The sequence below is a fragment of the Emys orbicularis genome, chromosome 3 (genome assembly GCF_028017835.1).
Source record: "Emys orbicularis isolate rEmyOrb1 chromosome 3, rEmyOrb1.hap1, whole genome shotgun sequence".
Lineage (NCBI taxonomy): Eukaryota > Metazoa > Chordata > Testudines > Emydidae > Emys > Emys orbicularis.
The window spans coordinates 122204698-122232655 of NC_088685.1; the positions used below are offsets into that span (position 1 = coordinate 122204698).

General features: G+C 42.6%; 1 protein-coding gene across 1 annotated transcript in view; it reads left to right on the forward strand.

Moving 5' to 3' along the window:
• SYNJ2 (synaptojanin 2) overlaps positions 1-26956 on the forward strand; it is an 81060-nt gene extending 54104 nt beyond the window's left edge. Inside the window, exons 15-27 of the mRNA XM_065400942.1 lie at positions 3305-3497; positions 5324-5482; positions 5727-5883; positions 8418-8535; positions 11167-11385; positions 12911-12989; positions 14144-14312; positions 15172-15342; positions 18190-18324; positions 19339-19451; positions 21421-21529; positions 22877-23079; positions 26147-26956. Of these exons, the coding sequence (XP_065257014.1) occupies positions 3305-3497; positions 5324-5482; positions 5727-5883; positions 8418-8535; positions 11167-11385; positions 12911-12989; positions 14144-14312; positions 15172-15342; positions 18190-18324; positions 19339-19451; positions 21421-21529; positions 22877-23079; positions 26147-26956 (2635 nt within the window). The remainder of the gene's footprint in view (positions 1-3304; positions 3498-5323; positions 5483-5726; positions 5884-8417; positions 8536-11166; positions 11386-12910; positions 12990-14143; positions 14313-15171; positions 15343-18189; positions 18325-19338; positions 19452-21420; positions 21530-22876; positions 23080-26146) is intronic.
• Positions 26957-27958: the final 1002 nt, after the last annotated feature.

The window sequence follows — 27958 nt, forward strand, 5'->3', positions numbered from 1 at the left end:
ACAGACAAAAGCTTGAGAAAAGAAATAGGCCTAATGCAGTTCCTAGAACCAACAGGGGAAGCAAATCCTAGAGGCAAGGTCTCTCCTCTGAGAAGATCGTTCCTTTGATAGAGGAAGGGAGCCTGGGTTCAAGTCTCTACTTTGCCACAGGCTTCCTGTTTCACCTTGGGCGAGTCACTTTCTCTCTGTGACTCAGTTTCTCCTCTGTAGAATAGGGATAATAGCACTGCCCTACCTCACGGAGGCGCTGTGAGGACAAATACATTAAAGATTGTGTGATGTTCAGGTGCTGTGGTAATGGGGATTGTATAAGATCCTTAGATAGACTGTCCTGCCATCAGTCCCCAGGATGAAATCCTGGCCCCATTGAAGACAATGGCAAAACTCCCATTGACTTTGGTGGGGCCAAGATTTCACCTCAGATTTTTAACTATAGTAACCATTAAGAGCGCCTTCCCCAGTTGTTCTAGTAGCACAAAGGGAGCGGTGCAGTCTCTGAGGCACCCAGGAACTAAGCCATATGTAGATCCCTACCAACACCTTGACTTGTGCCCTAAAGTAAATAGAAAGCCAATCTAGCCATTGCAGAACTGTCATAATATTCTCCCTGTGGCCAACACTGCCAAACAGGTAGCTAGATGTACTCTGCACCAGCTGCAGCTTTGGAGTGTTCTTCAAGGGTAGTCTCATGGAGAGAGCACTGTAGTAATACAACCTGGAGTTACAAGGTCCAGATCTGAGATAAAAGGCTGCAGATTCACCTGAGGAAAAAAGATGCTTTTGGCCACTGGCGACATCTGAGATCCAGGAGCAAAGTACACTTAGATCAAAAAACTCTTGGGCTAGAGAGTGGATAATCTTGTTGGTAATAAGATGAGAAAACTCTCCTACCATATATTTCTGCTGCTTCCGCCACCAGCACTCCTTTCTTCTCTAGATTTAGCTTCAGCGAGCTTCGTGTCATTAAGTCTCCCATTTCAACCAAGCACTGGGGAACCATATAGACTACAGCATCTGGGCCTAAATTGACAGAGACAGAGCTGTGTGACTTCTGTGTACAGTAGTGATGACAGTGGAACCCATACCATCTCCCAGTCTACCTCAGCAGACTCACATACTCATTGGGTGGGGTGGATAACAGAACAGAGCCTGCATGAAAATGCCTGTGCAGTGGAATGAAGTATGCCTATGGATATGCGGGTGGGAGAGGAGTAATTGGCCAGAACTACCCACTGGCATCTCTCAGAGAAGACTAGAACAATATCATCCACCCCATGCCAAATGCACTGCTGGGTCACTAAAACCTTCAAGAGTATCAATGCCTGCTGGGCTATCTTACTTTCTCTTTCACTATTCTGATATCCACCAAGAAGGTTTGTGCACGTCATACCTAGCTCTGCAGTCAGACTAATGGAATCCAGATAACACTAGTGTTCCCTTACTGCAGCCTTCTCCGTTCTAAAGGGAAAAGACTAAATTCCTGATTTTTTTTTTTTTTAACTAACCTGTCTGATAAAAGTAGTCCAAAGAAGGAGAATACCATTTACTAGGTGAAATTTGAGTACTCCAGCTTGAATAAAAAGGGATCAATAGCAGAATTACTCAACAGACTGGTTCTATTGCACCTGTCAACCTGTTAGCACTCAGATATAGAGCAGTGGCCCGTTGAAACTCCTGAAAGGTTTTGATTTTAGTAAGTGGCTGAGTTTCATTATTTAATACTAATGGGCTGCTACAAGATATATGGACACAGCCAGTCCTAGCCACGTGATTTTTGTAGTTTAAAAAAAAGAAAAATCCAGAAAAAGACAACAAAAATGATCAGAGGCAGAGAAAGGCTTCTATGCTAAAGGAGATTAAAAGATTAGGACTAGTGTAAACAGGAGATGAATGAAATGGGACGTGATTGAAGTATATATCACAATGAATGGGTCAGGGAACTCAGAGGCTCAGGATACTATGAGGTTGTCTCACCACGTTTCCTATAACCTTAACCAAGAATGGACGATTAGATTCCAGTTGATAGTTGGAAAGGTTGGCAGCATCAATGGATGGCTTCGTAGAGCAGAGACAGAACACGATTCCTTAAAATGGTCAAAACCCTCTCAGAGAAGGTGTTGATGTTCCCCACCAACCAACCCAGGAGCTAGTATTTCCCCACTGGCTTTCACCAGCTAGGAAAGAGAAGGAACCAAAGCATGGGTTGTGGTATGAAATTTCCCCAACACCTCTAGAACCTCCAATAATGTGTGTAACCAAAAGTCAACCGAAGACCTAACATTTGTTCCCTCCAGATATTGCCCTGTATCAATGGACACAAGTATTCTAATCCAATGCACATGATTTTATGTACAAAGTAACTAAATTTTCTCAATAGGAAGGATTCATGCTGGGCTGGGGCAGTTACAATTATGATCTCACCATTTGCTTATCTGAACAGACAGACGTGCATTATTCTCAAAATAGACTGGTTCTCTGGGAGTAATTATCCTGCTAACAGGTGGTCTGTTTTGCCAAGTCGGTCCCTTTGTAATATAATGTAAAACAATGGTACATTAATTGCTAAGATGTAATTGAAATACCATGTAATTAACAATATGGATGCAACAGGCAATTTGTTATCAAAACTAATGCCATTTCAGTGCTCAGGGTCTGCGTATTTGTTTCTAATAATCAACTAGTTTGACAAATACAGATTTTATAATCTGTATGCTTTGAGATTTGCATTGATACACCAGAGATGTGGCCAACTCTTCACTACAAAAGTTGCATTTCATGGTATGGAAATGCCATTTCAGTTGATAATCAGCTGTCTGGTATTGATTCATATCAGCAGAATGGAAAATAAAAGGGAGTAAAAGGTGACCATTAATTATTGTCACTACTTCAAAGGATTTTTTTTTATAAAGACAAACATTAAAAGTAAACCTCATATAAGTTTCAAAAGCTACAGAAATATTTTCATGCAAAGAATGCTGAGTAGTTTGGAAAGGATGCCAAGAGGGGTGGTCCAAGGAGAAAGTTATTTCATTCAATTGTTTTATTACTGTATTATTGTTTTTTTAACTGGTAATCTGAAACATTAGAACATCAATACGGCCAATAGTAATGTTGCAGCAAAAGACCCCAAGAGATCTATTGAACAACATGAATCTCTGCTCATTCACATGTTTAATAATTGGAGGGAAAATAAAAGCATCATTCTAAATAAGATATGTTTTTCCTTTCCACTTTCCCAGTAATGATTGATGAATTTTTTCCTCCTCTCTCCCCCCACCCCCAACTTTTTTTTTCTTTGGTCCAGGGATGTAGCAATAGACACAGTGAAAACAGGGATGGGAGGGAAAGCTGGGAATAAAGGCGCAGTAGGCATCCGTTTCCAGTTCCACAGCACCAGTTTTTGCTTCATATGCAGTCACTTGACAGCTGGTCAGTCTCAAGTGAAAGAGAGGAATGAAGATTATAAAGAGATTACACAGAAACTCAGCTTCCCAATGGTAAGAATGTAAGATGTCTCAGACAAGAAATGTTGTGAATGGGAGTGAAAATTGTATCCTTAAATTTTTAATTGTGAGAGTTGGTAGCAATCTACACCACCTGGCAGGTCAGCACAGGAGGCAATTCAAAGTCATGGAGTATTCACACAAAAGAACTTAATAAAAAATAAAGTAAGGTTGAAAGCATATTTCCATGGAGACCAGCTAATCCAAAACCAAATGATACTTTCTTTACAAAAATTCTGCACCTTTAAAAAACCCAGATGTTAGAATTCCTGAACGTGAACAATGAAGGGATCTAACCAGTTTCCCACCATCATAATGCTTCATCACTCACTATCACACCCACCTGATTCACAGATTGAAAACTTTATGCATTGTGGACCAGATTCTCCAGTTTGCCAAGATTACACGTGAAGAACCAGGTGTGGTGGCATCAGAGAGAGAGTAATAGCTCCCTGGTTCTCTGCTTAGACCCAGAACAGATTAGTTCCCCCTGGGGCTGCTCTAACTTGAATTAGTTAGCAAGAATCCCTAAAAGACCATTTTCTATCAGAGCATACCCATACTCCAGCCACTCCTTCTTTTTGATTGTCACATGCCACAACTCCTCAGTCTCATGCACACAGCTTACATGTCTCCTGCTCTTCTTCAGCCTTTCTCCCTGCACTTCCCCTAGAGTCCCATGTCCCAAGACCAAGGAGCTCACCTTAATTGTTATCTTTATCAGAATGTGGTGCAAACAGACATTCTGAGATCCCTTTCCTCTGTATTTATATCCGATATGATTTCTTTTGGATGGTATTCTGTTGATCTTTCTTTTTAAGGCCAGCAAGTGGCCCTGTAGGGTTTTTGTGGCTGTGTTCCTGTGCTTGCCTTAATGGTGTTGGCCACTTTAGATTTCCACAGCTGCCATTTCTTTCAGACTTCTCCAGAGAGCCTGTAAGCCAGGGAACGAGAGGACCAGTTTGTGATGTGTTCATTTATTCTGTTAAGTCAGCAAAGAATAGCATTTAGGTTGAAGAGCATAAAATTTAACTCCCTGTTGTTTCCAGGGTTTAGAGGCTTGACACATATAGCATATTAATCAGTTTCCGTTTATGTTAGAAATAATAGTGCCAGTATTGAAGCCCTGCATAGAATATCCATTCTAAATGGCCATAAAATCATGCGTATAGGAGTCCTTGCTTCCAGTAGCTCATTAACTATTTTATATCCTGTACGTTTACTATATTGGTGTAAATATATGTAAATCTCGGCTCTCTATGAGCTAAGATCAAGTGTATATTAACAGTGCCCTCTAGTGATGCTATAGATACAGGTCTGAAGTGTTTCCTTTATGAATCCCTGTGTTTAGAGGTTTATAACTTATTTGAAAAAAGTGCAGTTATTTGTGGCATAACACATGAAGCTTAAACATTGGAGTGAATCTCTGTTAATATTATTATTACTTTACATTTACAGAAATGTGCGATGCAGTTGTAGGGGCAAATTTTCAGCCTGGTCTTGACTGAAGCCTCTATTTTTGCGGGTGCATACGATAGCAAGAGCATTTTGTGGCTGCAGTTTAGATCATGCAGGCATATAAGTCCTTGACTGTGCCAGCAATTCAGATATCTAAATTATGGATGTAAAATTGTGACTAAATAACTGTGGGATGCAGAAAGAAATGTAGAGACCACTTTTTTTAGTCTGCACTGGATTTAGCAATTAAAACCTCATAAACAAGTCCAAAATATAGTATTCCAGGGAGACTGAGTTTTAAACTCAGTTGATTAAAATGTATAATTTTAAATTGTGTCTTAAATTCTGTATCTCCTAACCAGGGAAGGAATGTGTTCTCACATGACTATGTGTTCTGGTGTGGTGATTTTAACTATCGCATCGATCTGACATATGAAGAAGTCTTTTATTTTCTTAAACGACAAGACTGGAAAAGACTCCTGGAATTTGATCAACTACAGCAGCAGAAATCCAGTGGAAAAGTAAGGGGATTTATCCCATTTGCTCCAAATTGAAAATAGCTATTTTCCAAAACACCCATATTTTGATCTGAATTAATTGCCTTTAAGAAAGAATGAAAACGAGGGCATTTTCAGACATGCGTTTCTATGGGTACATTCATTAAAAAAAAATCAAAGTGTGATTATACTAATAAAGTGAATATGTGACAATGAAACCTTCATAAGCAGGAATTTAGCTGATTGAAGAAATGATATTTTTTAATAGATTTTTAAAGACTTTCATGAAGGCACTATTAATTTTGGACCAACATATAAATATGACGTTGGCTCAGAGGCTTATGATACAAGTGATAAGTGCAGAACCCCTGCTTGGACTGACCGAGTGCTTTGGTGGAGAAAGAAGCTTCCGTTTGATAAAACAGGTGTGTAGAGTCTTTCTCATTTTTGCATTTCTCATTTTAAATAATGATGCTGGGCAGTCAGATCTCACTGGATCCAAGGGACAGAATTTGGTCTAGTGGTTAGAGAAGAAGACAGGCAGTCTGAGAGTCTAGCTTCTATACCTGGATCTGGCCTTTAGTCTGGGTGAAACTGTGATTACCTTACTCATGGTGGTACTCCCTTTGGTTTCAGTGGGACTGTTTTCATGAATACAGAAGTCACATTTGAAACCTGATCAAGTCACTTAGCTACAGCCTACTCCTGCTCCTGTTGTTACTAATTTCAATAAGGGTCTGAGCCTTGTGCCTTGGTTTCCTGAGATGTTATTGGTTTCCTCAGTTGTTATCAGGGAATGATAATACTGAATGTTATGAGGTTTTATTAATTCATACTTGTAAAGTGCTTTGACATCCTTGAATGGAAAGTGCTACGGAAGTGCAATGCATTACTTTATCTGTAAGTTAAAAGCTATAAAATACTAAGACAGTTTAAAAAAAACAACTAAACTTTTTGCAGCCAGAGTCATATTTCCGTACCAGCCTCTAAATCTGCATGTCATCCATTAGTGTGTGTAAAAACTGCACTTACACATGCAAAGTGAAGAGTTGTATGAGAAATTATCTGATTCATGCATACAAAGGTGAATTTACCTCTTAAGATATAAGGGTCATCCCGTGGACTGCCTTAGCATAAATATCGTGAAGGAAAGCGAGGGTAACCAGAGAGGATGTCAATGTAACATAAATCATCTCCTATTTATTTTAAAATCTAATGGTGTAGTAAAAAGAGGATCATGACCAGTAAATAGAGGCATGAGCTTAAGAAGCAATAAAACCGTAGAAGGGATGAGATGCAGGGGATAACAATATGTGAACTTCAGTTTGTGTGAGAAATAAGCTATAATATTGGAAGGGCTGCAGTTCTTCTAAGCCAGTCGGGTCCTACACATAGGTATAGAGGGGTTTGTGTTGCGGTAGATAATCGAAATATCCCAGCTGAATAGCCAAGAAGAAAACAACACTTGGATGAGAGGATAAAAGTGCTGGTATCCCCTCCCCTCACTTCTCACAGTTAGCAGAGGCACCCTCTCTCCATTTCTGGCTGCTCAATAATTGACCCAAAAATTTTTTCCCTTCCACCTTGTAGACCACAGTTAGCCTGAAAATCCTCCCTTAAGAATTTATCTCTCACTCTTTCCGTTTTATTCACGTTTCTATAACTTTGTCATTTTTTCATGTTTGTAGCAGGTCTGCCATTGTTCTAAATGCATGCAGAAGTTGAATAACTCTCCTCATATTTCCCAACTGCTTTATGATTGTTGCAGACTATCCAGTAATTCCATTGCATCTTTTCAGCTAAAAAAATATCCCCAGCTATTTCAATAATTTCCCTTTCTCCCTCAATTCTTCTTTCAAGTGGCCCCAGAGAGGACTTCAGCAGGCTGAGCAGACACTGTAGATAGGATGATCTAGCAAGGCTGCAAGAGCCCACCATATGTCGGAAGAAAGTAGCAAATAAGTGAAACATCTTTCTCCTGTACTTACAGACCTTCCAGAGCTAGCCCAAGTGGTAACAGAGCTAGGAGATCCATCTTCTCCCCCTCCCCGTTTTCTGCCTTTGAGCCCCACCCAATCCTTCTGGTTCCATTCACCACCTATAAACTCCACTACCCCTTCTGATTTGGTGGCAAAGCTTCCTCTCTCTCTCTCTCTCTCTCTCTCTCTCCCGCTTATCTGCCCAATAGTCCAACTTCCATTTCTGTTCTAGAGAGTGGAGGATAATGGGTGTGTGGGCCAGAGAGCTGTTTGCAGAGGTGGGGAGACATTCCTTCCATATTGCTTACAATTCAATTCCTAGATCAAAGGGAAGAGATAGTATAGCTAGTATGAGGCAGCCAGGAGAAGTGACTGAACTCATCTTGAGCTCTGGAGATGAGAAATAATCCTTCTCCCCAGGCCTAGCAATGCTTCCCTCCATTTCTTCATGCTTCCAAGAGCAGCACAGTGCCGCCCCTAGCATAAAGGGGAGTCCAGAGTAGGCACTAGCTGGTAAGGAAGCAACAATCTATACTACACTCTTATCCCAGATTTGAACACTTCCTGTCACCCAGAAAAAACATGTGGAAAGCAGTGAAGCTATAGCCATACAGGATTTCCTCTTTCTGTTCTCTTAACTGCATGTGGTTATTTCAAAATATAGGCTTTTTCAGGCTGGAGGAAAATGCTATTCTTTAATGTGACAGTGTGTGATGCTAAATTATATACGTCTCTGAAAAGCTATTGGTTTGCGTTTTGTCCTGTTCTAATGATCTGTGCTATCGATTGCACTTCTTTTTACATTTTGTTTTCTATCAGGAGATTCAAGGTCTAGAGGGATATAAGCCATCTTTTAGATGGAGTGCTTCAGGAACAATGTGTTTGGGTGAAAACCACAGTTCTGTGAAATGCAGATTGCTAAAATTGTTTTAATTATTGTTACAAGTCTATGAACTTTAATGCTCTTTTGTGCTGTATAGCTGGAGAGATCAATCTCCTAGATAGTGATCTGAGTGCTGACACTAAAGTCAAACACACTTGGACTCCTGGTGCCCTGATGTATTATGGAAGAGCGGAGCTGCAGGCATCTGATCACAGGTAATGTCCTAGTTTAGATGATCTTTCTCTGATTACATTGAGGCTCACTGAAGTACATATTCAATGGAAGGGCCAAGAATGATTGTTAATGGACACTACATGCTTATTCTCTGTTCAGCACTTTGACATTTAAACCCATCATAGTTCTAAACCAAAGGGTGGCAATGCCCAGGGGCCTTGTATTAATTTTCCTCTACACTATGATCTCAGCAAGGGCTGGACAAGCTGCAGAGGCAAGGCCTGGATGATTTGATGCCTCTCCTCATTCATTTCTGACAGCTCAAGCCAATCAAAGGTGCACCAATGACAGGCTACCACCTAGTCTTCTGCTAGAACGAAGGCAGCTGAGATGTGTTGCCATAGCGGTATAAATTGTGTGTGTACAGCTGGGGTGTGTGTGAATGTTAATGAGCTTCCCTGAGATGCAAACACATTAAACTTCCCCACTTTCCGGAGAAATGGAGAAATGGGAAGAGAACAAAACCAAAAATTGAGACAGCCACATTGATTATAGATCTTCTCCCTAAAGAAAAATTATATAGATTAACTTCCGTTGCTCACTGTTATTGTTTCACTTGTTCTGAAATGAATGCTATGAGTGCTTTGATAAATGTATCTCAAAAGCTTGTCTGTTTTCAACATCGCTTCTGTAATGATCCTGGGCTGCTCTATGGAAATGTTGTTGTTTTGTTTCTCACAGCAGTGTTCAGTGAATCACAAAAGTTAACCCTGTGCTTTTCACAGCATTGTTACTCTAGAGGACTGTTTCACCTTTCTCCAGCAATGAAAGAACATGCTTCTCACAAACAAACCACTTCTCTATGTCAAAGCACTAGACCATTCGCACTGACGCTACTGGCTCCTGCAGCTAACAGTGTCATTGCCACAGTCATTATAAAATGCAACATTTGAAGCCTGGCTTCTTTTACCTTGGCTCCCAATTACAGCAACCACCACTACAGTAACTATGTTTTAACAACACTTTTTAGTTACACTCAGTAGGTTGGATTTTCCAGGATGTGCTATAAAAAGAGACTCCAGAGTATCTCTTTTAACATACAGCAATGTACTAATCAACAATGTTTTCAGAAATAGTTCACACTTCCTATAGAAGGTTGTTTTAATTTCCGTCTTTCCTTCATCTCAACCTTCAGTCTTTTTGTTCATTCTGGTAGTGCGTATTACAGAACCAGCTGTAGTGGACGTAGCAGGTAGCAATGACAGGTAGTTAGATAGTCAAGTGTCCAATGAGTGCCCTCAATGCATTTGCAAGTACAATCTTGAGGGTGCAGATTGCATCTACAGAGGCCGAGCCTCAGCCCTTTTGACAGCTTGCCCCTATTTATGTAGATTTGACACACAGAGCTAACACAGAAGAGACGATTCATAACTATTTAGAATATCATTGATGCGTCTGTACTACACAAACATGTTGCATACTTAAGGGTACATTGTCCTCTCACTGTTAGTCCTGGGGCTAGGGCAAAAGAACTGGAAGCCAAGACTGCTTTGTCTTGGACATCCTGTGTGACTTTGGGCAAACCACTTAACCTCACTATGCCTCTTGGGAAATAACAACACTTCCCTATTTCATAGAGGTGTTGGGAAACAATTTATTAATATAAGTAAAGCACTCTGAGATCTTGGGATGGAAGGTCCTATGGAAGTGCCAAGTACTATATTAGTGTTATTATTATGTTTGCTAATACAGTATATTATCACCACTATCTTTCAGCTAAATGTAGTTGTGGTAAATCTGAGAGACCCTATATGAGGGAGTAATAAATTAGGAGTCAGGATTCCAGGGTTCTATTGCTTGCTATGCTGCTTACTCATTATGTGGTCTTGGGCCCACTACTCAACTTCTCTCTCGCGCGGTATGTCTACACTGCCGCTGGGAGCGTGCTTCCCAGCTTGGGTAGGTAGACATGCGCTAGCTCTGTCCAAGCTAATGCATGAAAAATAGCAACATAGCTGGGGTTAGCACAGATGGCAGCTCGGGCTAGCCACCTGATTCCAACCAGGGCCGGCTCCAGGCACCAGCTTGCCAAGCAGGTGCTTGGGGCGGCCACTCCGGAGAGGGGCGGCACGTCCAGCTATTCAGCGGCAATTCGGTGGACGGTCCCTCACTCCCGCTCGGAGCGAAGGACCTCCCGCCGAATTGCCGCCGCAGATCGCGATCGCGGCTTTTTTTTTTTTTTTTTTGCGCCGCTTGGGGTGGCAAAAACCCTGGAGCCGGCCCTGGTACAAACCCAGCCAGACCCCATGGGTATGTATTTGGGTGGTTAGCCCAAGCTGCTACCCCAGCTACACTGCTATTTTTTAGCATACTAGCTCGAGCAGAGCTAACACGTCTGTCTACCTGAGCAGGGAAGCATGTTCCCAGCTGCCGTGTAGACATATCCTATGTGTAAAGTGGGTATTACAGTTATTTACTTCAAAGGGGTATTGTTAGGCTTAATTAAAATATCTGCAAAGTGCTTTGAGATCCCGGGATGAAAGGTGCTGCAGAAATACAACGTCTAAAAATAGATTCTCGCTTTCAGACAACCAATCTTTTGCATGTCCTATTATTTGAGGGTGATTTTAGATAACATGAAAGCAATGTCTGTGTGTGTGTATAAAATCTAGGCCCGTGTTAGCTATTGTAGAAGTGGAAGTCCAGGAAGTTAACGTGGCTGCCCGTGAGAGCGTTTTCCAGGAAGTGTCATCCTTCCAGGGACCATTGGATGCCACCGTAATGGTAAATCTCCAGTCACCAACCCCTGAAGAGACAAACGAATTTCCCGAGGACTTGCGGACTGAGCTTATGCAAATATTTGAGAATTATGGCACCATTGTTCTTGTCAGGTAAATGTTGATTCCTTGACATGTGCAATCTATTTTTTTTTTTAAATCCTAATTAAAATACATTAACTGTGTGGAATAGGAATAACCATTTTAGACTGTAATGTTTTGCATTCGGATTGCATTAATGGTTAGAAATTATCAGCACTTATGTTTTATTTCTCTCCATTCTACTAAAGAAATATCCTAACAGGTTCCTTGGCTATGTGAGGGAGAAGGGTATGCAGTGCTCCAGGTCAGAGGCTTCGCCCTGAGTCTGCCTCCCTGGGCTCAGCTCTTCACCTTGCTCAGGCTCAGCCCTTTAATTCTCGTGCATTGGGTGTTGCCTCAATTTGCAGTACTTCTAATCTGTGCCTCCCATTCCTGTGACTGAGAAAATCTGCCTTCCTTGGCAATCTTTCACACCCACTTGGATCTCCTGGGTGACTCCATCCCTTTTGGATTTTAGAGCCTCTAACCTATCCTTGGGGGCTCAGGCTTTTTTGTCATTCCTGGACCTACTGAGTGTGAGGGAGAGTGTTTGATTCTATACCCTGTTGGAGCAGTTTTGTTTCCTTCAGTTGTGTTATTTTGGACCTCCTGGTAGCTATGGGACTTCTGTGTTGAAGAAAACGAGCACAGCTTGGCATTATCTGATTTACATTACCATGAGTGGAAGAAAACAACAGGATCAAAAGTACTTGTCCAAAGTGGGAAAAGGGCTAGCAGATCCGACTGTGCCACTGAAATGGGAGTGATGTTACACTGTTCAGCTGGGGCATACATCTTAAGTTGTGCCTGGTCACAAAATGCTGCTATCCCTGCTGCTTCCTGCTGGAATCTAACTTCCTCATGGCAGTAGTTGTGACTTGACAGCAAGACCAACAAATCAATTACAAGGCATTTGACCTACTTATTACAGGAGATTGTTTTGCTAAATACTGTCAGCTTGGCTCTCTGTCTAGCCCTGCACACTACTGAGTAGGGGGTATGGGTTCAAGAGCAGCCCTAGGATCCCACCACCGCATGGTTTGTGAAGGTTTGGAGCATTGCACGGCTGCTGAGAGGAGTGTGAAAGAAATGTGCTTTGCTTTTTTCACGCCCCTTTGCAGCTTGCCATAGGACAGAGTGGTAGCCTTTGAGGAGGTTGTGTGCCCTCTGAGAGGCAGCTTTAGTGCAGAGTTCACACAGAGCAAATGAAGCTGGTACATGGAAGGGGAGAGCTGTGTTACACGGGGATGGGGAAAATACTGTGGATGAAGGAAGGTGTGTGGCATTTTCTTAACCTCTGCTCAGAGGGATGAACTGTTGCTTTGAGGACAGCCCCAGTAGCGTCCACTCTGGTGGGGCCACATGAGGGAGGACGGCTGGTGAGGGAGAGCCAGTGCTGGGATACTTGGTCCTACCTGTCACAAAAACACTTGTAAGTAATTACGCTATTGAAAGAGCTAAATGAAAAAATGCAGAATTACTATAGTCACCATTTAGTCCTACTATTTCCTTGTGGACAGCAAACTGTACAGTTGTCTCCTCTCTCTGTTCTTACTAGGATCAATCGAGGTCAGATGATGGTAACATTTGCAGACAGCAGGTCAGCTCTCAGTGTTCTGGATATGGATGGTATCAAGGTAAAACCATCTCTGATTTATTTTAGTGAATTCACACCAAACTTTTCAAAAATGGGTGGCTTAGGTTAGATACCCAAGTCCATATCTAGGCACCTGAATCTATGGCCTGATTTTTTCAAAGAAGCTGAATACCCACAATGATCACTTCTAAGGCCTGCCCATATAAGGGAGGCAGGTAGTCCTTCTTCAGGAGTTTATAAACAGAGCTCTGGAACCGGAACATTTGTAATGGTGCCAACATGTACAGTAATGCAAAATGTATCAGCAGCTAAGGTTCCACTCTGCTTTAATTTCTCACATGGATCAACAGTCATGTTTGTTTGTTTGGGGAGGCAATTTGGGGCCTGCTTTATGGTTAGGTATCGGGCTGCTAGAGCACTGGTGGGATTTTTCAAAATGCCTAAGTCAGTGGTTCTCAACCAAGGGTACGTGTACTGCTCTATATCTTATACACTAAAATGTAAGTACAATATTTATATTCCAATTGAATTATATGGTAAAAATGAGAAAGTACACAATTTTTCAGTAATAGTGTGCTGTGACACTTGTATTTTTATGTCTGATTTTATAAGCAAGTAGTTTGAAGTGAGGTGAAACTTGGGGTATGCAAGACAAATCAGACTCCTGAAAGGGATACAGTAGTCTGGAAAGGTTGAGAGCCACTGACCTAAGTGATTTACGAGTACATATCCCATATGCTCTTAAGTCACTAAGGCATTTTTGAAAATACCACCCCTAATTATTATGATTATCATCATTTTAAAATTATACAGCATAATTGCTGTGATATTTTACCATTTCTCTCCAGTAGCAAATGACTGTTGAGTGCAGCATTGAGTAACCAAGAACTACAAGGCTAATTTCAGTATGAAAACTTTGAAGAAAGCCACAACATAAACAAGCCCAATAAGAGCAGCAGAGTTGTTTAGTCAATACCTGGAGTATTGTTACATCCAAAGGATTAATTCTGGGTTGTTTTTTCCCCCTGATGGTACTAGGAAGAGTCTTTCCTTGTCATTGAACTTCTGAAATGAATCTGATGCCATCCAGATTTCTGAAGCACTTGTGGGATGCAACATCTGCATTTACTCAGCCTGTTGGGGCACTGTTCTCATTTTCTTAACAAAGGGAAAACAATTCTTTCATGACTCTAGGTCAAGGGCAGAGTAGTGAATATCCGGCCTAAGACTAAGGATTGGCTGAAGGGCTTTCAGGAGGAAATTGCTCGAAAACGGGAGAGCATTGCACCCATGTCACCCACAGCAAACTCCTGTCTGTTGGAGGAAAACTTTGATTTTTCAAGTTTGGACTATGAATCAGAAGGTTAGTAGCACAACTCTAGGCTGAACCATGAGAATTTACTTTGTTCACTTTGGTTGTGGGGAGAGGGTAGATATCTGTATGTGATCACTATCTTAGTTTGTAATAAAACAATTCTTAGAAACAGGTTCGTAAACAGAGCCCTGATCTGGCACTGTGAACTACTCAGGTAGACCCCAGTTCTCATGCAGAGCCCCATTGACTATCAACTATCCGCACCTGCTCAGTACTAAAAAATACGCTATCACAGTCATACATAGTACATTAAAATTATCTATCAGTGTTTCTCAAACTGGGGTCCCAACCCAAAAGGGAGTCGCAAGGCTATTGTAGGGGGGTCGTGAGATCACAACAATGTCGCTAGGGGAAAGAGGAGTTGCAGGGGATACAGTAGCTGCTGCTCTCTGGCCACCCAGTTCTGAAGGCAGAACCACCACTAGCAGCAGCACGGAAGTAAGGGTGGCAGTACCATACCATGCCACCCTTACTTCTGTGCTGCTGCTGGCGGCGGCGGCGCTACCTTCAGAGCTGGGCACCCGGCCAGCAGCTGCCACTCTCCGGCCACCCAGCTCTGAAGGCAGCACCACCGCCAGCAGCAGCGCAGACGTAAGGGTGGTGATGCCATGAGTATGTACAGTAACTTTTGGGGGGAGGGGAGTCATCACAGCCTGAAATATTTTCAAAGGGGGGCCCAGCAAAAAAAGTTTGAGAACCCCTGATCTAAATACACAGAAAAGCAATAATAAAAACACATGGAATCAACAAAAATTTTGCCTAACAAAATAATCTGTATAGAAAATGGGAATGAGAAGAGAACATGTGTTTTCTGACAATGTCTGCGTTTTCAAATATTTTGTTTCAGGCGATATACTAGATGATGAGGATGATTATTTGGATGACATGCTGCCTCAGCACCCAGTAGCAGAGATGACAGAAGGCTTACCTGTGGGTCCTGAATATTTTACGGTTGCACCCACAGTAACTTCAAGCAAATCTCCACTGCTTACTGGAGGAAAGCCACATCCATATAAAGGTAAGTTACGTGGCTTCTTTAAAGCAAGACCTTAAAGCTTGTTTCCTTATGCTTTTCTTGGCTGTTTGTTGTGTTCACATGTTCTCTCTTGGCTTAGACTTAGATTATAAGATTTGCAGGACAGGGAGCAGATTTTTATTCTGGTTCATAGAGTGCCTAGCACAGAGGGGCCCAGGATCCATGACTGGAGCCTCTGAATGCTACTGCCATACAAAAAATAAACAAGTAATTAAGCTTAACCCTGCCTTTACTCTGTTCTGTTCAGGGCAGGGTAGTTGTGCCTAAGAGAGGTGCATGTGTATACATATTATAAATCATAAGAAATAGCAGTAACTCTACTTAGCTGTCTCGCATCACATAGCACCAGTGCACACAATACAGAGTTGTTCTTACTTTGTGTTCTTGTCAGTAAGGCCTCGTCCATGAAGTCAATTGAAAGACTCCCATTGACCTCAGTGGACTTTGGTTCAGGCTTTAAAACCATAGGCATTGTAGGCAGTGGAATCTGAACTCTCCGGAAACTTGCCAGTGAATTACTTCAAACGAGTTCCTGTTCCCACCAAGACTAACAGTTTGCTTTACCCCCCTGTGCTCTGATTTTACTTATTTTTGGCAATTTTGATGTTCGGGCACCCTCTGACTTAAATAAGGTCGCTTTGAAAAACTTGCCAGTTGCTTAAAATTACTGTACAACGTTAATCTCATTATCCACAGTGTTCCCTCTCCTTAGCATTGGGATTGCCTAAGGAATACTGCAGATACTGAGGTAACATTGTATAGTTATCTCTGCAAATGGCAAGTTACCTTAGCAGGCAACCATGCTTAATGCTATGATTTTCTCAAGGAGGTCACGGAATTCGTGACTTCTGAAGACCTCCGTGACTTTAGCCCGCAGGCGGCTGGGAGCTGCAGGGTCCCGCCGCTGGCAGGGGCAGACAGAAGCTGCAGGGCACCCCCTCCACCTAAGGCAGTGGGGCCCCCTGAGTTCCAAGGCGGTGGGGAACCCCCAGAGCTACTGGCCGCTGCAGGCGGTGGGGGACCCCCAGAGCTACCAGCTGCCACGGGCGGTGGGGGACCCCGCAGCTCCCCGCAGTTCCACCCTGCCATGGGCGCAGGGTGCCCCACAGCTCCTCAGCACTGCAGGCACCAGGGGGCTCTGAGCAGGCACGGGCAAGGGGGGACCCCACAGCTTCTGGCCAGTTCCCTGCCTCTGGCGGTGGGGGCCCTACAGTTCAGAGATGCAGGGGAGAGGGATCCCGGAGCTCCCAGCCAGGCCTCTGCAACTCAGGGACAGGTCACTTGCAACAAAGAAAAATTCACGGAAGCCCGTGACCTGTCCCTGACTTTTACTAAAGTTATCTGTGAAAAAATCTTAGCCTTAACCATGCTCCATGTCTGTTTGGTTTGTTTAAGTGATCAACTGTCTGTGTCATAAATGATGTGTAGTTTTTTCACTTATATATTTTGTTGTAATATTATTATGCAAAGAGAATGTGAAGCTGTGAAAAGAGTTACATCAGTCTCAATTACATCAAGACTCGCTTGCAGTCATATCATTGTGGGTTGCAAGCTGGTCTGGCTTTAGCAGCTAAGCACAGTCAGAGTGGGCCAGAAGTTGGAAGGGAGATCTCCATGGAACAGCTCAGAGCAGCAGTCAGTAGTTCATTAGCTGGCCCTCTTCTCTTATAATCATTACTGAAACAATGCCCAGCATGGCATTATGCTGGGAGAGGTAGCAACTTCCCAATGAGCTGTAAAGTTGAGGTCCTGGTTATCTAATGATAACATGATTTTTTTTTTTTTTTACACTAGCATCGTTAACTGCAGTATCCTGCCCCGTTCCAACTTAGCTTTAGTTAGGCAGCTTGTAATTACCCATCTCTTACTACCAGTTCAAACTAGATGCAGTAGTCTTCACTTCTTGTCCTAAACTGATGTGTAGTAATGTTGTGTGTTGTTAAAACAGTTGTACATTCCGCCCAAGATAGTCACAAAACCAGCATTTAAATTTTTTATTAAATAAAACTACCTTAAATGTGTTGCATACATAAGAAAAAAAAGTTTATCAAACCACGTTTTAAGAGTAACTGATTTATGAAACAAAGGAAGTATTATCTGTAGTTAATGAACTGAACTGATTGTGTCTGGTCACCATGTTCTTCTAGATATTAGAACTAGTAGAACTCATCCACTCACACCTAGTTTTTATTTATGGATTGGAAGAGAAAAACAAGGTTTCCTGCTTTTTCAGTTGCAATGACAGAGGACAGCTTACTGGAAAATAACAGAAGAGTGCTTAGAAATACCTAAAGTGTGATAGTACAGGTTAAAGTGGGAGAGGGATGTGAATGGGGCACTAAACTTGAGCCATTTCTTAAAAAGCTATCAGCCATATACTGTTGCTCACACCTAGAAATTTCTCAGGCTGTGTCTACCCTATGCACCTTTTAGCGACACATCTGTGCCGCTACAGCCGTACCACTAAAAGGTGCGCAGTTTAGCTGCTCTTTGTTGGCAGGAGAGAGCTCTCCGCCAACAAAATAAATCCACCCCCAACGAGCGGTGATAGCTTTGTTGGCAGGAGAGCTCTCCCGCTAACAAAGCACTGTCCACACCAGCGCTTTTCATTGGTAAAACTTTTGTCATGTCAGAGGTGTGAAAAAAACACCCCCCCAATGACAAAAGTTTTACCGACGAAAGTGCAGTGTAGACAAAGCCTCAGTTAACCAGCTCTTGTTTTCAAATCACAGCTGCCTGTCTCGTGACACTCCAGTCTTGATCCATCTCTGCCATAATTCTCAAATGCAAAACTCTTCTGTTTGTTTTTTCCCTGAAATCTCCCCCTAGATGATGCTGACCTAGCTGAATTAAAGCGGGAGCTGGAAGTAGGTGGGGGGCTTCGCCATCGGTCTCCAAGCAGATCTCTGTCTGTTCCTGACAGGCCTCGCCCGCCTCAGCCACCCCAGAGACCTCCCCCTCCAGGTAAGATTGCAGTTTCTTTTAAAAAGTTTTCCCATGTCAGCTGGACTCCATTGCCACCCTATTGTTTCTAGTAATAATGAACAGGTAAATACCTCCGCCTGTTTAAATCCCCATCACCTGCTGTTTGTCAGGCACTTTTTTCCCTAAACTCTTGTGGTGTTAAACAACTGCTGTGTTTCACTCTAGCGATGGCTGCATTTCAGTGATGGGTGAAGTGGTTCTTTGAAATAGTTTGGGATGAAAGATACTGTAGAAATGAAAGTCCTTTCTTCACTTTAGTGGAGTTATAATGGTTCGTGTGTGTTTCACATACACCCAACAGCAAAGGGGGAGAATTTGCAAATAACTGGTGCTTTGGTACAGTAACAGACACCAGTGTTCATTCTCATTGAGTCTTTTCTTTTTAATACTCAAAGCATTTTCTTACAGTTTTTTGTTTATTCAGTTTAATTTTTGATGCAATATTCCCTTTAAAAGCTTAAACAAAATATGTTGGTCTGATTTTTGTCCCTTCCCATTAGACAGTTACCTCACATAGAGCTGAGGATAACAGAGCTGTTTTTCTTCATTTGATGGGTAGTTTGACCTCTGCCACGGCATAGATTTCTGAGGGGGAAGTGATGGTGTTCAAAGCTCTACTCACTTAGATGCCAAAATGAGAGGCCAGTCATGTCAGATTGTTCAGATTCACCCATAGACTCTAAAATGAGAAGGGGCCATTATGATCTTCTGGTCTGAATTCCTGCATAAATCACAGGCATTAGACTTTCATGCAGCACATAATTTCTAGTTGCACTCTAGAGCATCTCTTTTAGAAATACATTCAGTTCTTCAGCATTGTCCTTCCTTTCTTATGTGCTTTGATCAGAAATGAATAGTTAACAATATTGCCATTGAAATAGTCAGAGCTGGGCTGCAGTATTAATGCCCAATTGAGATTATTAATTATTATTATTATTAACAAACACTGCTCAGGCTCTTGCATTTGAAAACTCATTCTTATTCCCCTTGCAGCTGGAGTATCTGTCAAAAAATCTCCATCCGATGGTTCCATCTCCTCAGGAGGTCACTCCCTGTGCTCCATCCTGCAGACGGCAAAGCTTCTCCCAGGGGCGCCTCAGCAACCAGTGAGTCCCTCAGCACCATTGTGCCACACAATTCACTAAAAAGGGGACCAGGTGCTACTAGAGTCTGAACCCACCAGCCAGCTGATGTGATTTAAGTCAGGAGTGCTGAGCAAAGCAGTAAGGATACATTCACCCTGTAATTACCCAGCATCAGTAACTGTTGGGCATAGTCAGAGCAGAGTATGTGTTATATACACTTGCCTAGGTACATATAGACATAGGCAGACTTACTTTAATAAATAATGGCCACCTCACAACTTGAAAATGAATAAACTACAGCTATTTAACCAATTTCCTCTTTAAACTTGTCAGCTTTGCCTGCCTGCTACATTCTAGATTTAGTTACTTTAGCTATCTGCCCGTGGCTCTTTTTCAATGCCAAATACCAATATTCAGCATCCTCTAGACCAGTGTTTCTCAATGACCGGTCCATGGACCGGTGCCGGTCCCTGAGATTTCCCTGACACAGTTTAAGAAGGCAGCCAGCTGGTCACTGGTATTAGAAAGGTTGAAAAAGACTGCTCTAGACAGGCCCCAGGATCCATCTAAATCAGCCTGTAGAGTGGCCACACCATAGCTCCTGGTGTCCTTCCCCCATTTCCAGAGGGAGTATTATCTGCATAAAGCTCCCAAGCCTTACAGGCAGGGATTCTGCACAGGAGTGAGCTGGAACTACAGAGTTGAAACAACCATGCTCTAGTATTTGGCTATAGGGCCAGCAGGCCTGCAATCATTTGATACTAAGGGCAGGTCTACACTGTAAGCGCTACCTCAGCGCCACTGTACTGCGTCTGGTGAAGACGCGCTATGCCAATGGGAGAGCTCTCTTCCATCAGCATAATTACTCCACCTCCACGAGAGGCGGAAGCTGTGTCAGCCGGAGAGCGTCTCCTGCTGACATAGCTTGGTGTGGACAGCACTCAGGTCGCTGTAACTTGCGTCGCTCGGGGGGGAGGGGGAGTGTCTTTTTCACACCCCTAAGTGGCATAAGTTTGATCGATTTAAGCAGTAGTGTAGACCTGCCCTAAGGCTATGTCTACATTTGAACTGCTACAGTGGCTGTAGTGCTTCAGTGTAGCCACTCTCTGCAGCGACAGGAGGGGCTCCATTGACGTAGCATTGTCTACACTAGGAGTTAGGTCGGCTTAACTGTGCCACTCAGAGCTGTGGGTATTTCACACCCCTGAGCGAGGAAGCTGGGTCAACCCAGCTTTTTGGTGTAGGCCTGACCTACGATTGAGGTGGTTGAAGGGTGGAGGAGGCTGCGCAATCGTGGCAAAACTAAGACAACAGAGGTACGTTAGGTTACTTTGCTTTAGTACTAATGCTATCCCACATTCGAGCACAATGATGCTGTTCTGTGATCCTGTGTCAGCCACTGCTTTGATGGTCTCTGTCCAGTGCCCAGTGTATACATAAAGTGAAGTGCACATGAGAAACCACCACAACCATAGCTTGCACCCTCAATGGAGAGGCCCAGAGCTAAATAGACCTGATTAGACTCTCCTTCCTCATACAGAGGACCCCCTTCCTAGTCAAGAGGAGGCACATTAGTGGGACCCTGTGGGGATCTTTGCAGTGCTGTTCCCTGTGCTGTACCTTCAGACTTGGCTCAGGGCTGTGACTGGGGGCACCTTTTATGGAAAGTAAATTTACACACAAATGCTGTGAAAATATTTCCCTCTCCCCCCGTCAGACAAGAGACTGGTAATGAGATCAATCGTGGCAGCTACAGCCAGTAGCAAAGATCTAACAGCTGCCCAAGAAAAATTAAAATAAAGCCATTTTGAAATATTAGTAGATTGTGAAATGCCAGCCAGTGCAGTTTTGTGGAGACAGGTGCATGAATCACTGGAAGTGATTCCACCTGTACAGTGTACAGCCTGCAGGTTAAAGGGTTGTACAGGAAAAGCATTTTCCTTCAGAATTACTCACTCACCTACTCGTTTCCTCCTTTTATTGTTGTAAGCCTAAAGCCCGGACTGGAATAAGTAAGCCTTATAACGTCAAGCAGATCAAAACCACCACAGCTCAGGAAGCGGAGGAAGCTATTAGATGTCTGATGGAAGCAAAAGGAGGTAAGCAGAGCTTTCCAATGGAGTTTTAAAATCTCCAAATAAAGAAAATGTAGGTTCATTTCATCCTCCCTGACCATAACCTAAATAAGACATGTATTTCCTTTAAAACACTCATATTAAACTTAATACTGCCTTGTGGGGTCCTGCAAGATTTTTCTTTGAAAGTTTTCCGTCAGCTTGGATGCCATTAGCCTTTTTATTTCAAGATTACTTAATTTCTGTCGTTTAAAAGGACCCCATGAAATTAAGTCATATTTTAAAATATGTCCTTGCAGTTCCTGTTACTAAAAACATCATAGATTATGGTACTCAGCTGTACTCTGAGAAAGACTGATGTCACCTTCCTTCTCAACAGATCTGTTCCCTTTGTGACTCCAGAGGGGTAGCTGCTTGCTTTCGTAACAACAGTGTTCACTTCCCCAGCTAGCAGGGCAGAGCCTACACAGCAACAGTAGAGAGAGCTGGATTCTATTCAGGCTCACACATCAGCCACAGAATTGTTAACTAAATTGCAAATGCAGAGTCTTTAGTGTGGATGAAGCATAAACCAGAAACAATTCAGCTTTACTCTCACATCCCAGCCTGAGTTTATAGGGCTGGCAATTAGAGAAAAAAAAAAGTCTTTTCATTAGTAAAACTGAGCAAATGTAATCTGGAATCATTAAGAGAGAATAACCCTGGAATACCACAATGCCATTTTTATATTTGCTCTTCAGAGCACGTTTGCACATTAAAGGAGAAAGAATGGGTGAAATCAGGTTTACTTTGCACTAGTTTATTACTGTTTACTTTTTATATTTCACTTGGCTTAGCTAAGAAAACTAGGCTGGTCAGTTTCATTTTAGGATTCTCATGCTCTAGTACCACCTAGCTCTTCTACAGCACTTTTCATCCCTAGAACCCAAAGTGCTTTACAAAGGAGATCAGTATCATTATCCCTATTTTACATATGGGGAAACTGAGGCACGGAGAGGTTAAAGTGGCATGCCAAGGTCATCCAGCTGGCCAGTGGCAGAGTCTGGAATTTAACCTCTCTCTCCTGAGTCCCCACCATTGACCTATCAACTAGGTCACACACACTAGCCCAATGCTGCTGGGTTGGGTTAAAAGTACTGCTGGCAAGGAGTATAACAAATATACAATGACTAGTTTTCATAAAATTAAAGAAATTCTAATGATACGTTTTTGGTGAAATTCTGTATTTATTTCCAAAACCTTCATCTTCAGCCTGAACACTGTCCCCGTAAGGTAACGGGCAAAAGCATTTTGGAAAACAAGACCACGAAGGAAACAGATCTTTGAGGATGCTTCAGACAGATTCAAACAATGGTTGTTTTTGCATTTCAGGAACACAAGAGGATGCTCTGAAGCCTGCTCCAGTAAGAACCCAAACATTCACTCAGCCTGACTCCTTTCCCAGCATCACAAAGTCAGCATCATTTCAGGGGTCACAACCAGGACCAATGCTCCTGCCCCATCGCCCTCCACCTAAAGTTCCGACCATAAAGAAGCCAGTGCCCCTGCAAAGAACTGGAGTCAAATCAGAAAATGTAAGATAGCCACAGCAGAACACATCCAGCTATTCATTTTGCATACTGTGTTTTAGCAGAGGGGGCAAGTGGTTAAACAATTCACATGAAATTCTGTCATCTGGCTCAAGCATCTGTTTGAGCTCTTCTGTCCCGGAAGTGTCATTGCATATGGCAGTCACTGGGGCCTGTATGCACAGTAAATGAACATCAAGTAGAGGAAATCATTATCCCCCATTTTGACAAAGTTATCACTAAACTTAGCTATCGGCATTCAGCTCTTTAACGTCTCTCGGTGATAGTCCATCCTCCTAGTGTTTTTTGCCCTTCTCTGAACTCCTAGCTTGGCTACACCTTTCTGAATTGTCTAGAACTGAACACAGAATTCCAGATATTATCTCACCAAATCTGCATCTCCTCCCTGACTTACCTCTTATGCATCCTAAACTTGAGATAATTCATTGTGAACTTGGATCTGGTTTGATGACTACTCTCAACCCGACGTTTCTTTCTGCATTGTTGCTCTACTGATCACACTACATCACCACAGTGTAGGTTTCCTTTAGTAAGATCAGAAGGAAATAGTCTGCTAAAATGCTGAGAATTAGCCTCTTGGGCTAATACAGAAATCCAATTTTAATTGTTCTTACCTCCCTCCAAGGCCCTTAGTTCAAACTGAAGTCAAAGTTGATTGGAAATTGTTTTTTAGATTTTTTTAAAAAAATATTTACTTGGGACAACATTTGTTGCTTTTTTAGAGGAAAAAAAACAAAATCCCCAAAGTCCATCCAACCAATTTTGTTCATATCTGCTAACAATTGTCCCTTCTGAACCGAGAATCTGCAGGTCAGGCTTTGAACCAAAAATAATGAATGTATGAAGTTATAAATCACAAAGTTGGTTCAATAGAGTCACCAGGGCTCTTGGTGCCAACTACACTACTCCAGGATGTGCCATTTAAACAGCACTTATTAATACTAACAAAACGTAGCCAAAAACTCACAGGAGTAGTGACCTGCCACAACCAATAAAGAGTAAAACAGGGTCTCCAGGGAGGCAGGAGCCCAGTGGTTAGAGTTCTAGCCAGACACTTGGCTCTGCCACAGCCTCTGTGTGACCTTGGGCAAGTCGCATAGCCTCAGTTCCCCATCTGTCAAATGGGGATAGTAGTGCTTGCCTACCTCACAGCAGCGTTGTGAGGATAAATACATTAAAGATTGTGATGCTCATGTAGTACAGTACAGTAATGGAGGCTATATAAGTACCATAGATATGCCCCTTCATATTCTTCCTCTGTGACAGCCTTTGCAAGACAGCTCTTCTCTTGAGGTTAGTCTTTAGGTCTCCATCCTACCTCACTCTGAAAGGGCACTTACTGTATCCCCTAAGGCCGTTTGCACAGCCTTCCATTGAGCAGAACCACAAAGGAAAAAGAAAGGTAGAGAAGTAAACCAAAAACAGCCCCACTCCTTCACAGACATACTTATCACAAGTATATTATAAAGAGCAGTCTATTTCCCTATATTTAACTCACTCCCATCATCCATGTACTCCTGAAAGATCTCAAAATAGAAAGGCTGCTGTTATTTAACAGTATATGATATGAAAGTTCCTATACGAGTTTGTCCACAGCAGACTCAGAGTATCAGCCTGCACTAGAGGGGTGTAGATTCTAGCGCACATTAGCATATTGTACACTAATTGGCCTGGGTGACCTAGCTAGTGCACAGTAGAAGTTCCCTAGTGAGTACTGATATAATACTGTTTGAAATGGGACAACATTAACACACACTGGGGAACTTCTAGTGCGCAGCAGCAGAGTCCATACGGGCCAGTTACTGCACAACAACCTACTGTGCATTAAAATGTACACCCTTCTGGTGCAGACTAATGTAGGATGTAGACAAGTCCTAAAGTGATGTTTTCCCCCTATCTGGAAATGAGTTTAGAAGTGAACTCAGTACCTCAAAAAAACCCTTCCACCTCTTCCTCCCCACTCCCCCCCCCCCCCCCCCCCCCCGGAAAGCATTTATTAAAGTACAGGAGATTTAACAACATAGATCTCTAGACATAAATGAAAGGGGGATTACCCTGTATTCAGTGTAAGATGCATTTTCTGAGCACATAAAAAGACTGGGTTGGTACCCTATTATACTAAGGGAGACTAGTCAGGCGTTCATGTGGTTTCGCTCAGAAGTATTGAGAATAGGAGATCGAGAATAAGAGTTACATCGAGCTAATTAGCTAGCACTAATTTAACCTGGGCCCAAAATACATTAAACTATGGGCTGCTCGAGCAAGTGCGCCTGGTTAGTGATTTTGGCCCTGCAGTTTAAGCATACTGGGCAAAAATCCAACAGGAATGACCTTTTCCTTCCCTTAACAGGGAGGGAGGAATCCATATGGCCAGGACTTTATAATGGCAGGGATGGTGACCGCCATGGCCCTAGTAACGTGACAACACCTTTAAAAACAAATGCAATTTCACATTTTTTCCTGATTAACCCTTTCTGCTTAGAGAAGGTTTTTTTAAGTGGAATATAAGGCATTAAGGAAGAATGCAAAATTCCACATTATGATTCAAACCCTGGCCTCAGTAAGACACGAATGCACTTCTTGGGGTAGCTGAAGCTAATTGTCCTTTAGCCTCATGTATCACAAGGTGCCCAAGGCTAATGCGCCATTAATACAATCCCTGTCATCCCTTATCATTTCAGTATTATTACAGCAGCAGGAAAATGTAACAGTAAAAGAACTCCTCAGAATTGTGGTGGCTGGACGTTTGGCCCCACGCATAATTCTAATGTGGAAAAGAAAATGGTCACAAAGGGATGTGTTTTTAACACACGGAGTGAAGAGCAGGGTTGCTTTAAAGCTGTTACTCTCATGCCTTCACTTTCCACTTCCTCATCTCTCTCAAACAATTCCACCAACTTCTTTCAATAATGCACTCAACTCTACTCACATCCTCTTTATCCCACCTATTGTTTGAGCGTTTTCTCATCTGGATGGGCAGAGCTAGTGCTGCGACCGAGTGTGAATCGAAAATGCTGCTCTGACTCGTATTTCTTTTGTTCCCCTCTCTCAGTCTCTGTGTCCGGAAGAGCAGCTTGACCAGCAGCCCGTCCGCTTTCACATTGGAGTGTCCGAGTCCTGCCTTGAAACCAAAGCCATTACCAGTCCCACTAGGATCACCCCAGTTCCTAAGCCGAGAACAACGCCACCTGGGAAAGCTCCGGAGAGAAGAAGCAGCAGCGACAGGCAGCCTCCCAGCCCAGGCACTTCAGAGGAAAGTGCGCTGCCTCTGCAGAACTCCTTTGCCCCAAAGGTTCCACCACGAAGGAAGAAGTCTGCTCCTGCTGCCCTTCACCAACAGGTGCTTCAGAGCAATAACAGTCTGCTTCTTAGTGGCTTAACATTCAATTTCAACAACAACAATAGTCCTTCTGAGTACAGCCCTCCAATACAGGACTCTGACATCCTCCCCCTTTCTCACAGAGACTCTGATCTTTCAGCTCCCACATCCACTGCCAGCCCAGACAACAGTGGCACTAAGCACTTGACACCAACTGCTTTGGACTTTATTGCTGACCTTCAAGGCCCTCCTACCCCAGACATCCAGCAGCCACAGCTGTTAGACACCAATTCACTAACAGAGAGCACCAATCTCTTGGACCTGGACACAGATGTTTCCTTTCCTTTTTCCACACCAGCAACAACTAGCCCAACACACACTCGGAGAGATTTGAAACTCCCCAGCCCAAAAGAGTTCAGTCACTGGGTTACATTTAGTGATGATGAAGACAATGGTACATTATCAGAGGGAGTCAGCAAACTGCTGGTCTTAGAGCAAAACAAAAATACCTGGATGGACACAAATGCTAACTTAGAGTTGTGAGATTTTTTTTCCCTACAGAAATCTAATTATGATACAAGATAAAAATCTGCTTTGAATACAGAGTTGTACTAAGTCTGGCAAGGCCACATTTTATTTTTGTGCTTAAAAAAATAGTAGTATGATCTGGGGGGGAAATACAAGACGTCAGGCAATACTGTACAATTTGCAAAAAAAATCTTTAGTCTAAATTATTTCCCTTTTTCTAATCCAACTGAAAAGTAAAGTGACAGTTCAGGTACAAAGTATTTTTTTAAAAGTATGTAATGATGTATGAAGACAACAAGAAAAAAGTTTATAGGTATAATTTATATTTCAGATAATTTCTAACACTTAAAATAAAGACTTGTCTACATGGTAAAATTTACCAGCAGAACTACAGCAGTATAATTATACTACTACACTAATTCGGAGGGAATAGTGTCCCCAGGGGGAATTATCCTGGAATAACTTTAGCAGTATAATTACACCACTATAATTCTGATGGTAAATATGCTGTAGACAAGTCCTATGCTGCATCTCTTTCATGTGATTTACAACTAGCTGCAGGTTCTGTACTCTCCTGGTATTAGCCTGCTGGCTAAATTCCTCAATCCTTGGCCATTATTTTTAAGTAAGAGGGGTGGAGAGATGTGGGGTGGAGGATGTTATGGATTAGGTGCTCTCTATTTTGATGAACATGCTTGTTTTTAATCTCAACCTTGCAAATGCACACAGATATGATGGGCTCCTTATCAGCGTGTGTGATACTAATAATGATACACTTATGAAAATTATTCTAGAAGCTCATGTTTTCTTTCAATGCCTCCTCTCCTCTACGTTCAGATTTAACTGATTCTGTTCAATGCAACCTAATGCTAAATGACTTGCTATCCAGTGAAAAGGCACATGGACAATGACTGTCTATAACTTTGGAAGGGACTGTGCAGGCAACCTGCTAGTAAACATTCCAATGGTCTGTGAACTGTATGTATAGTCACTGATAGACTCCTGTGGAAGTACACT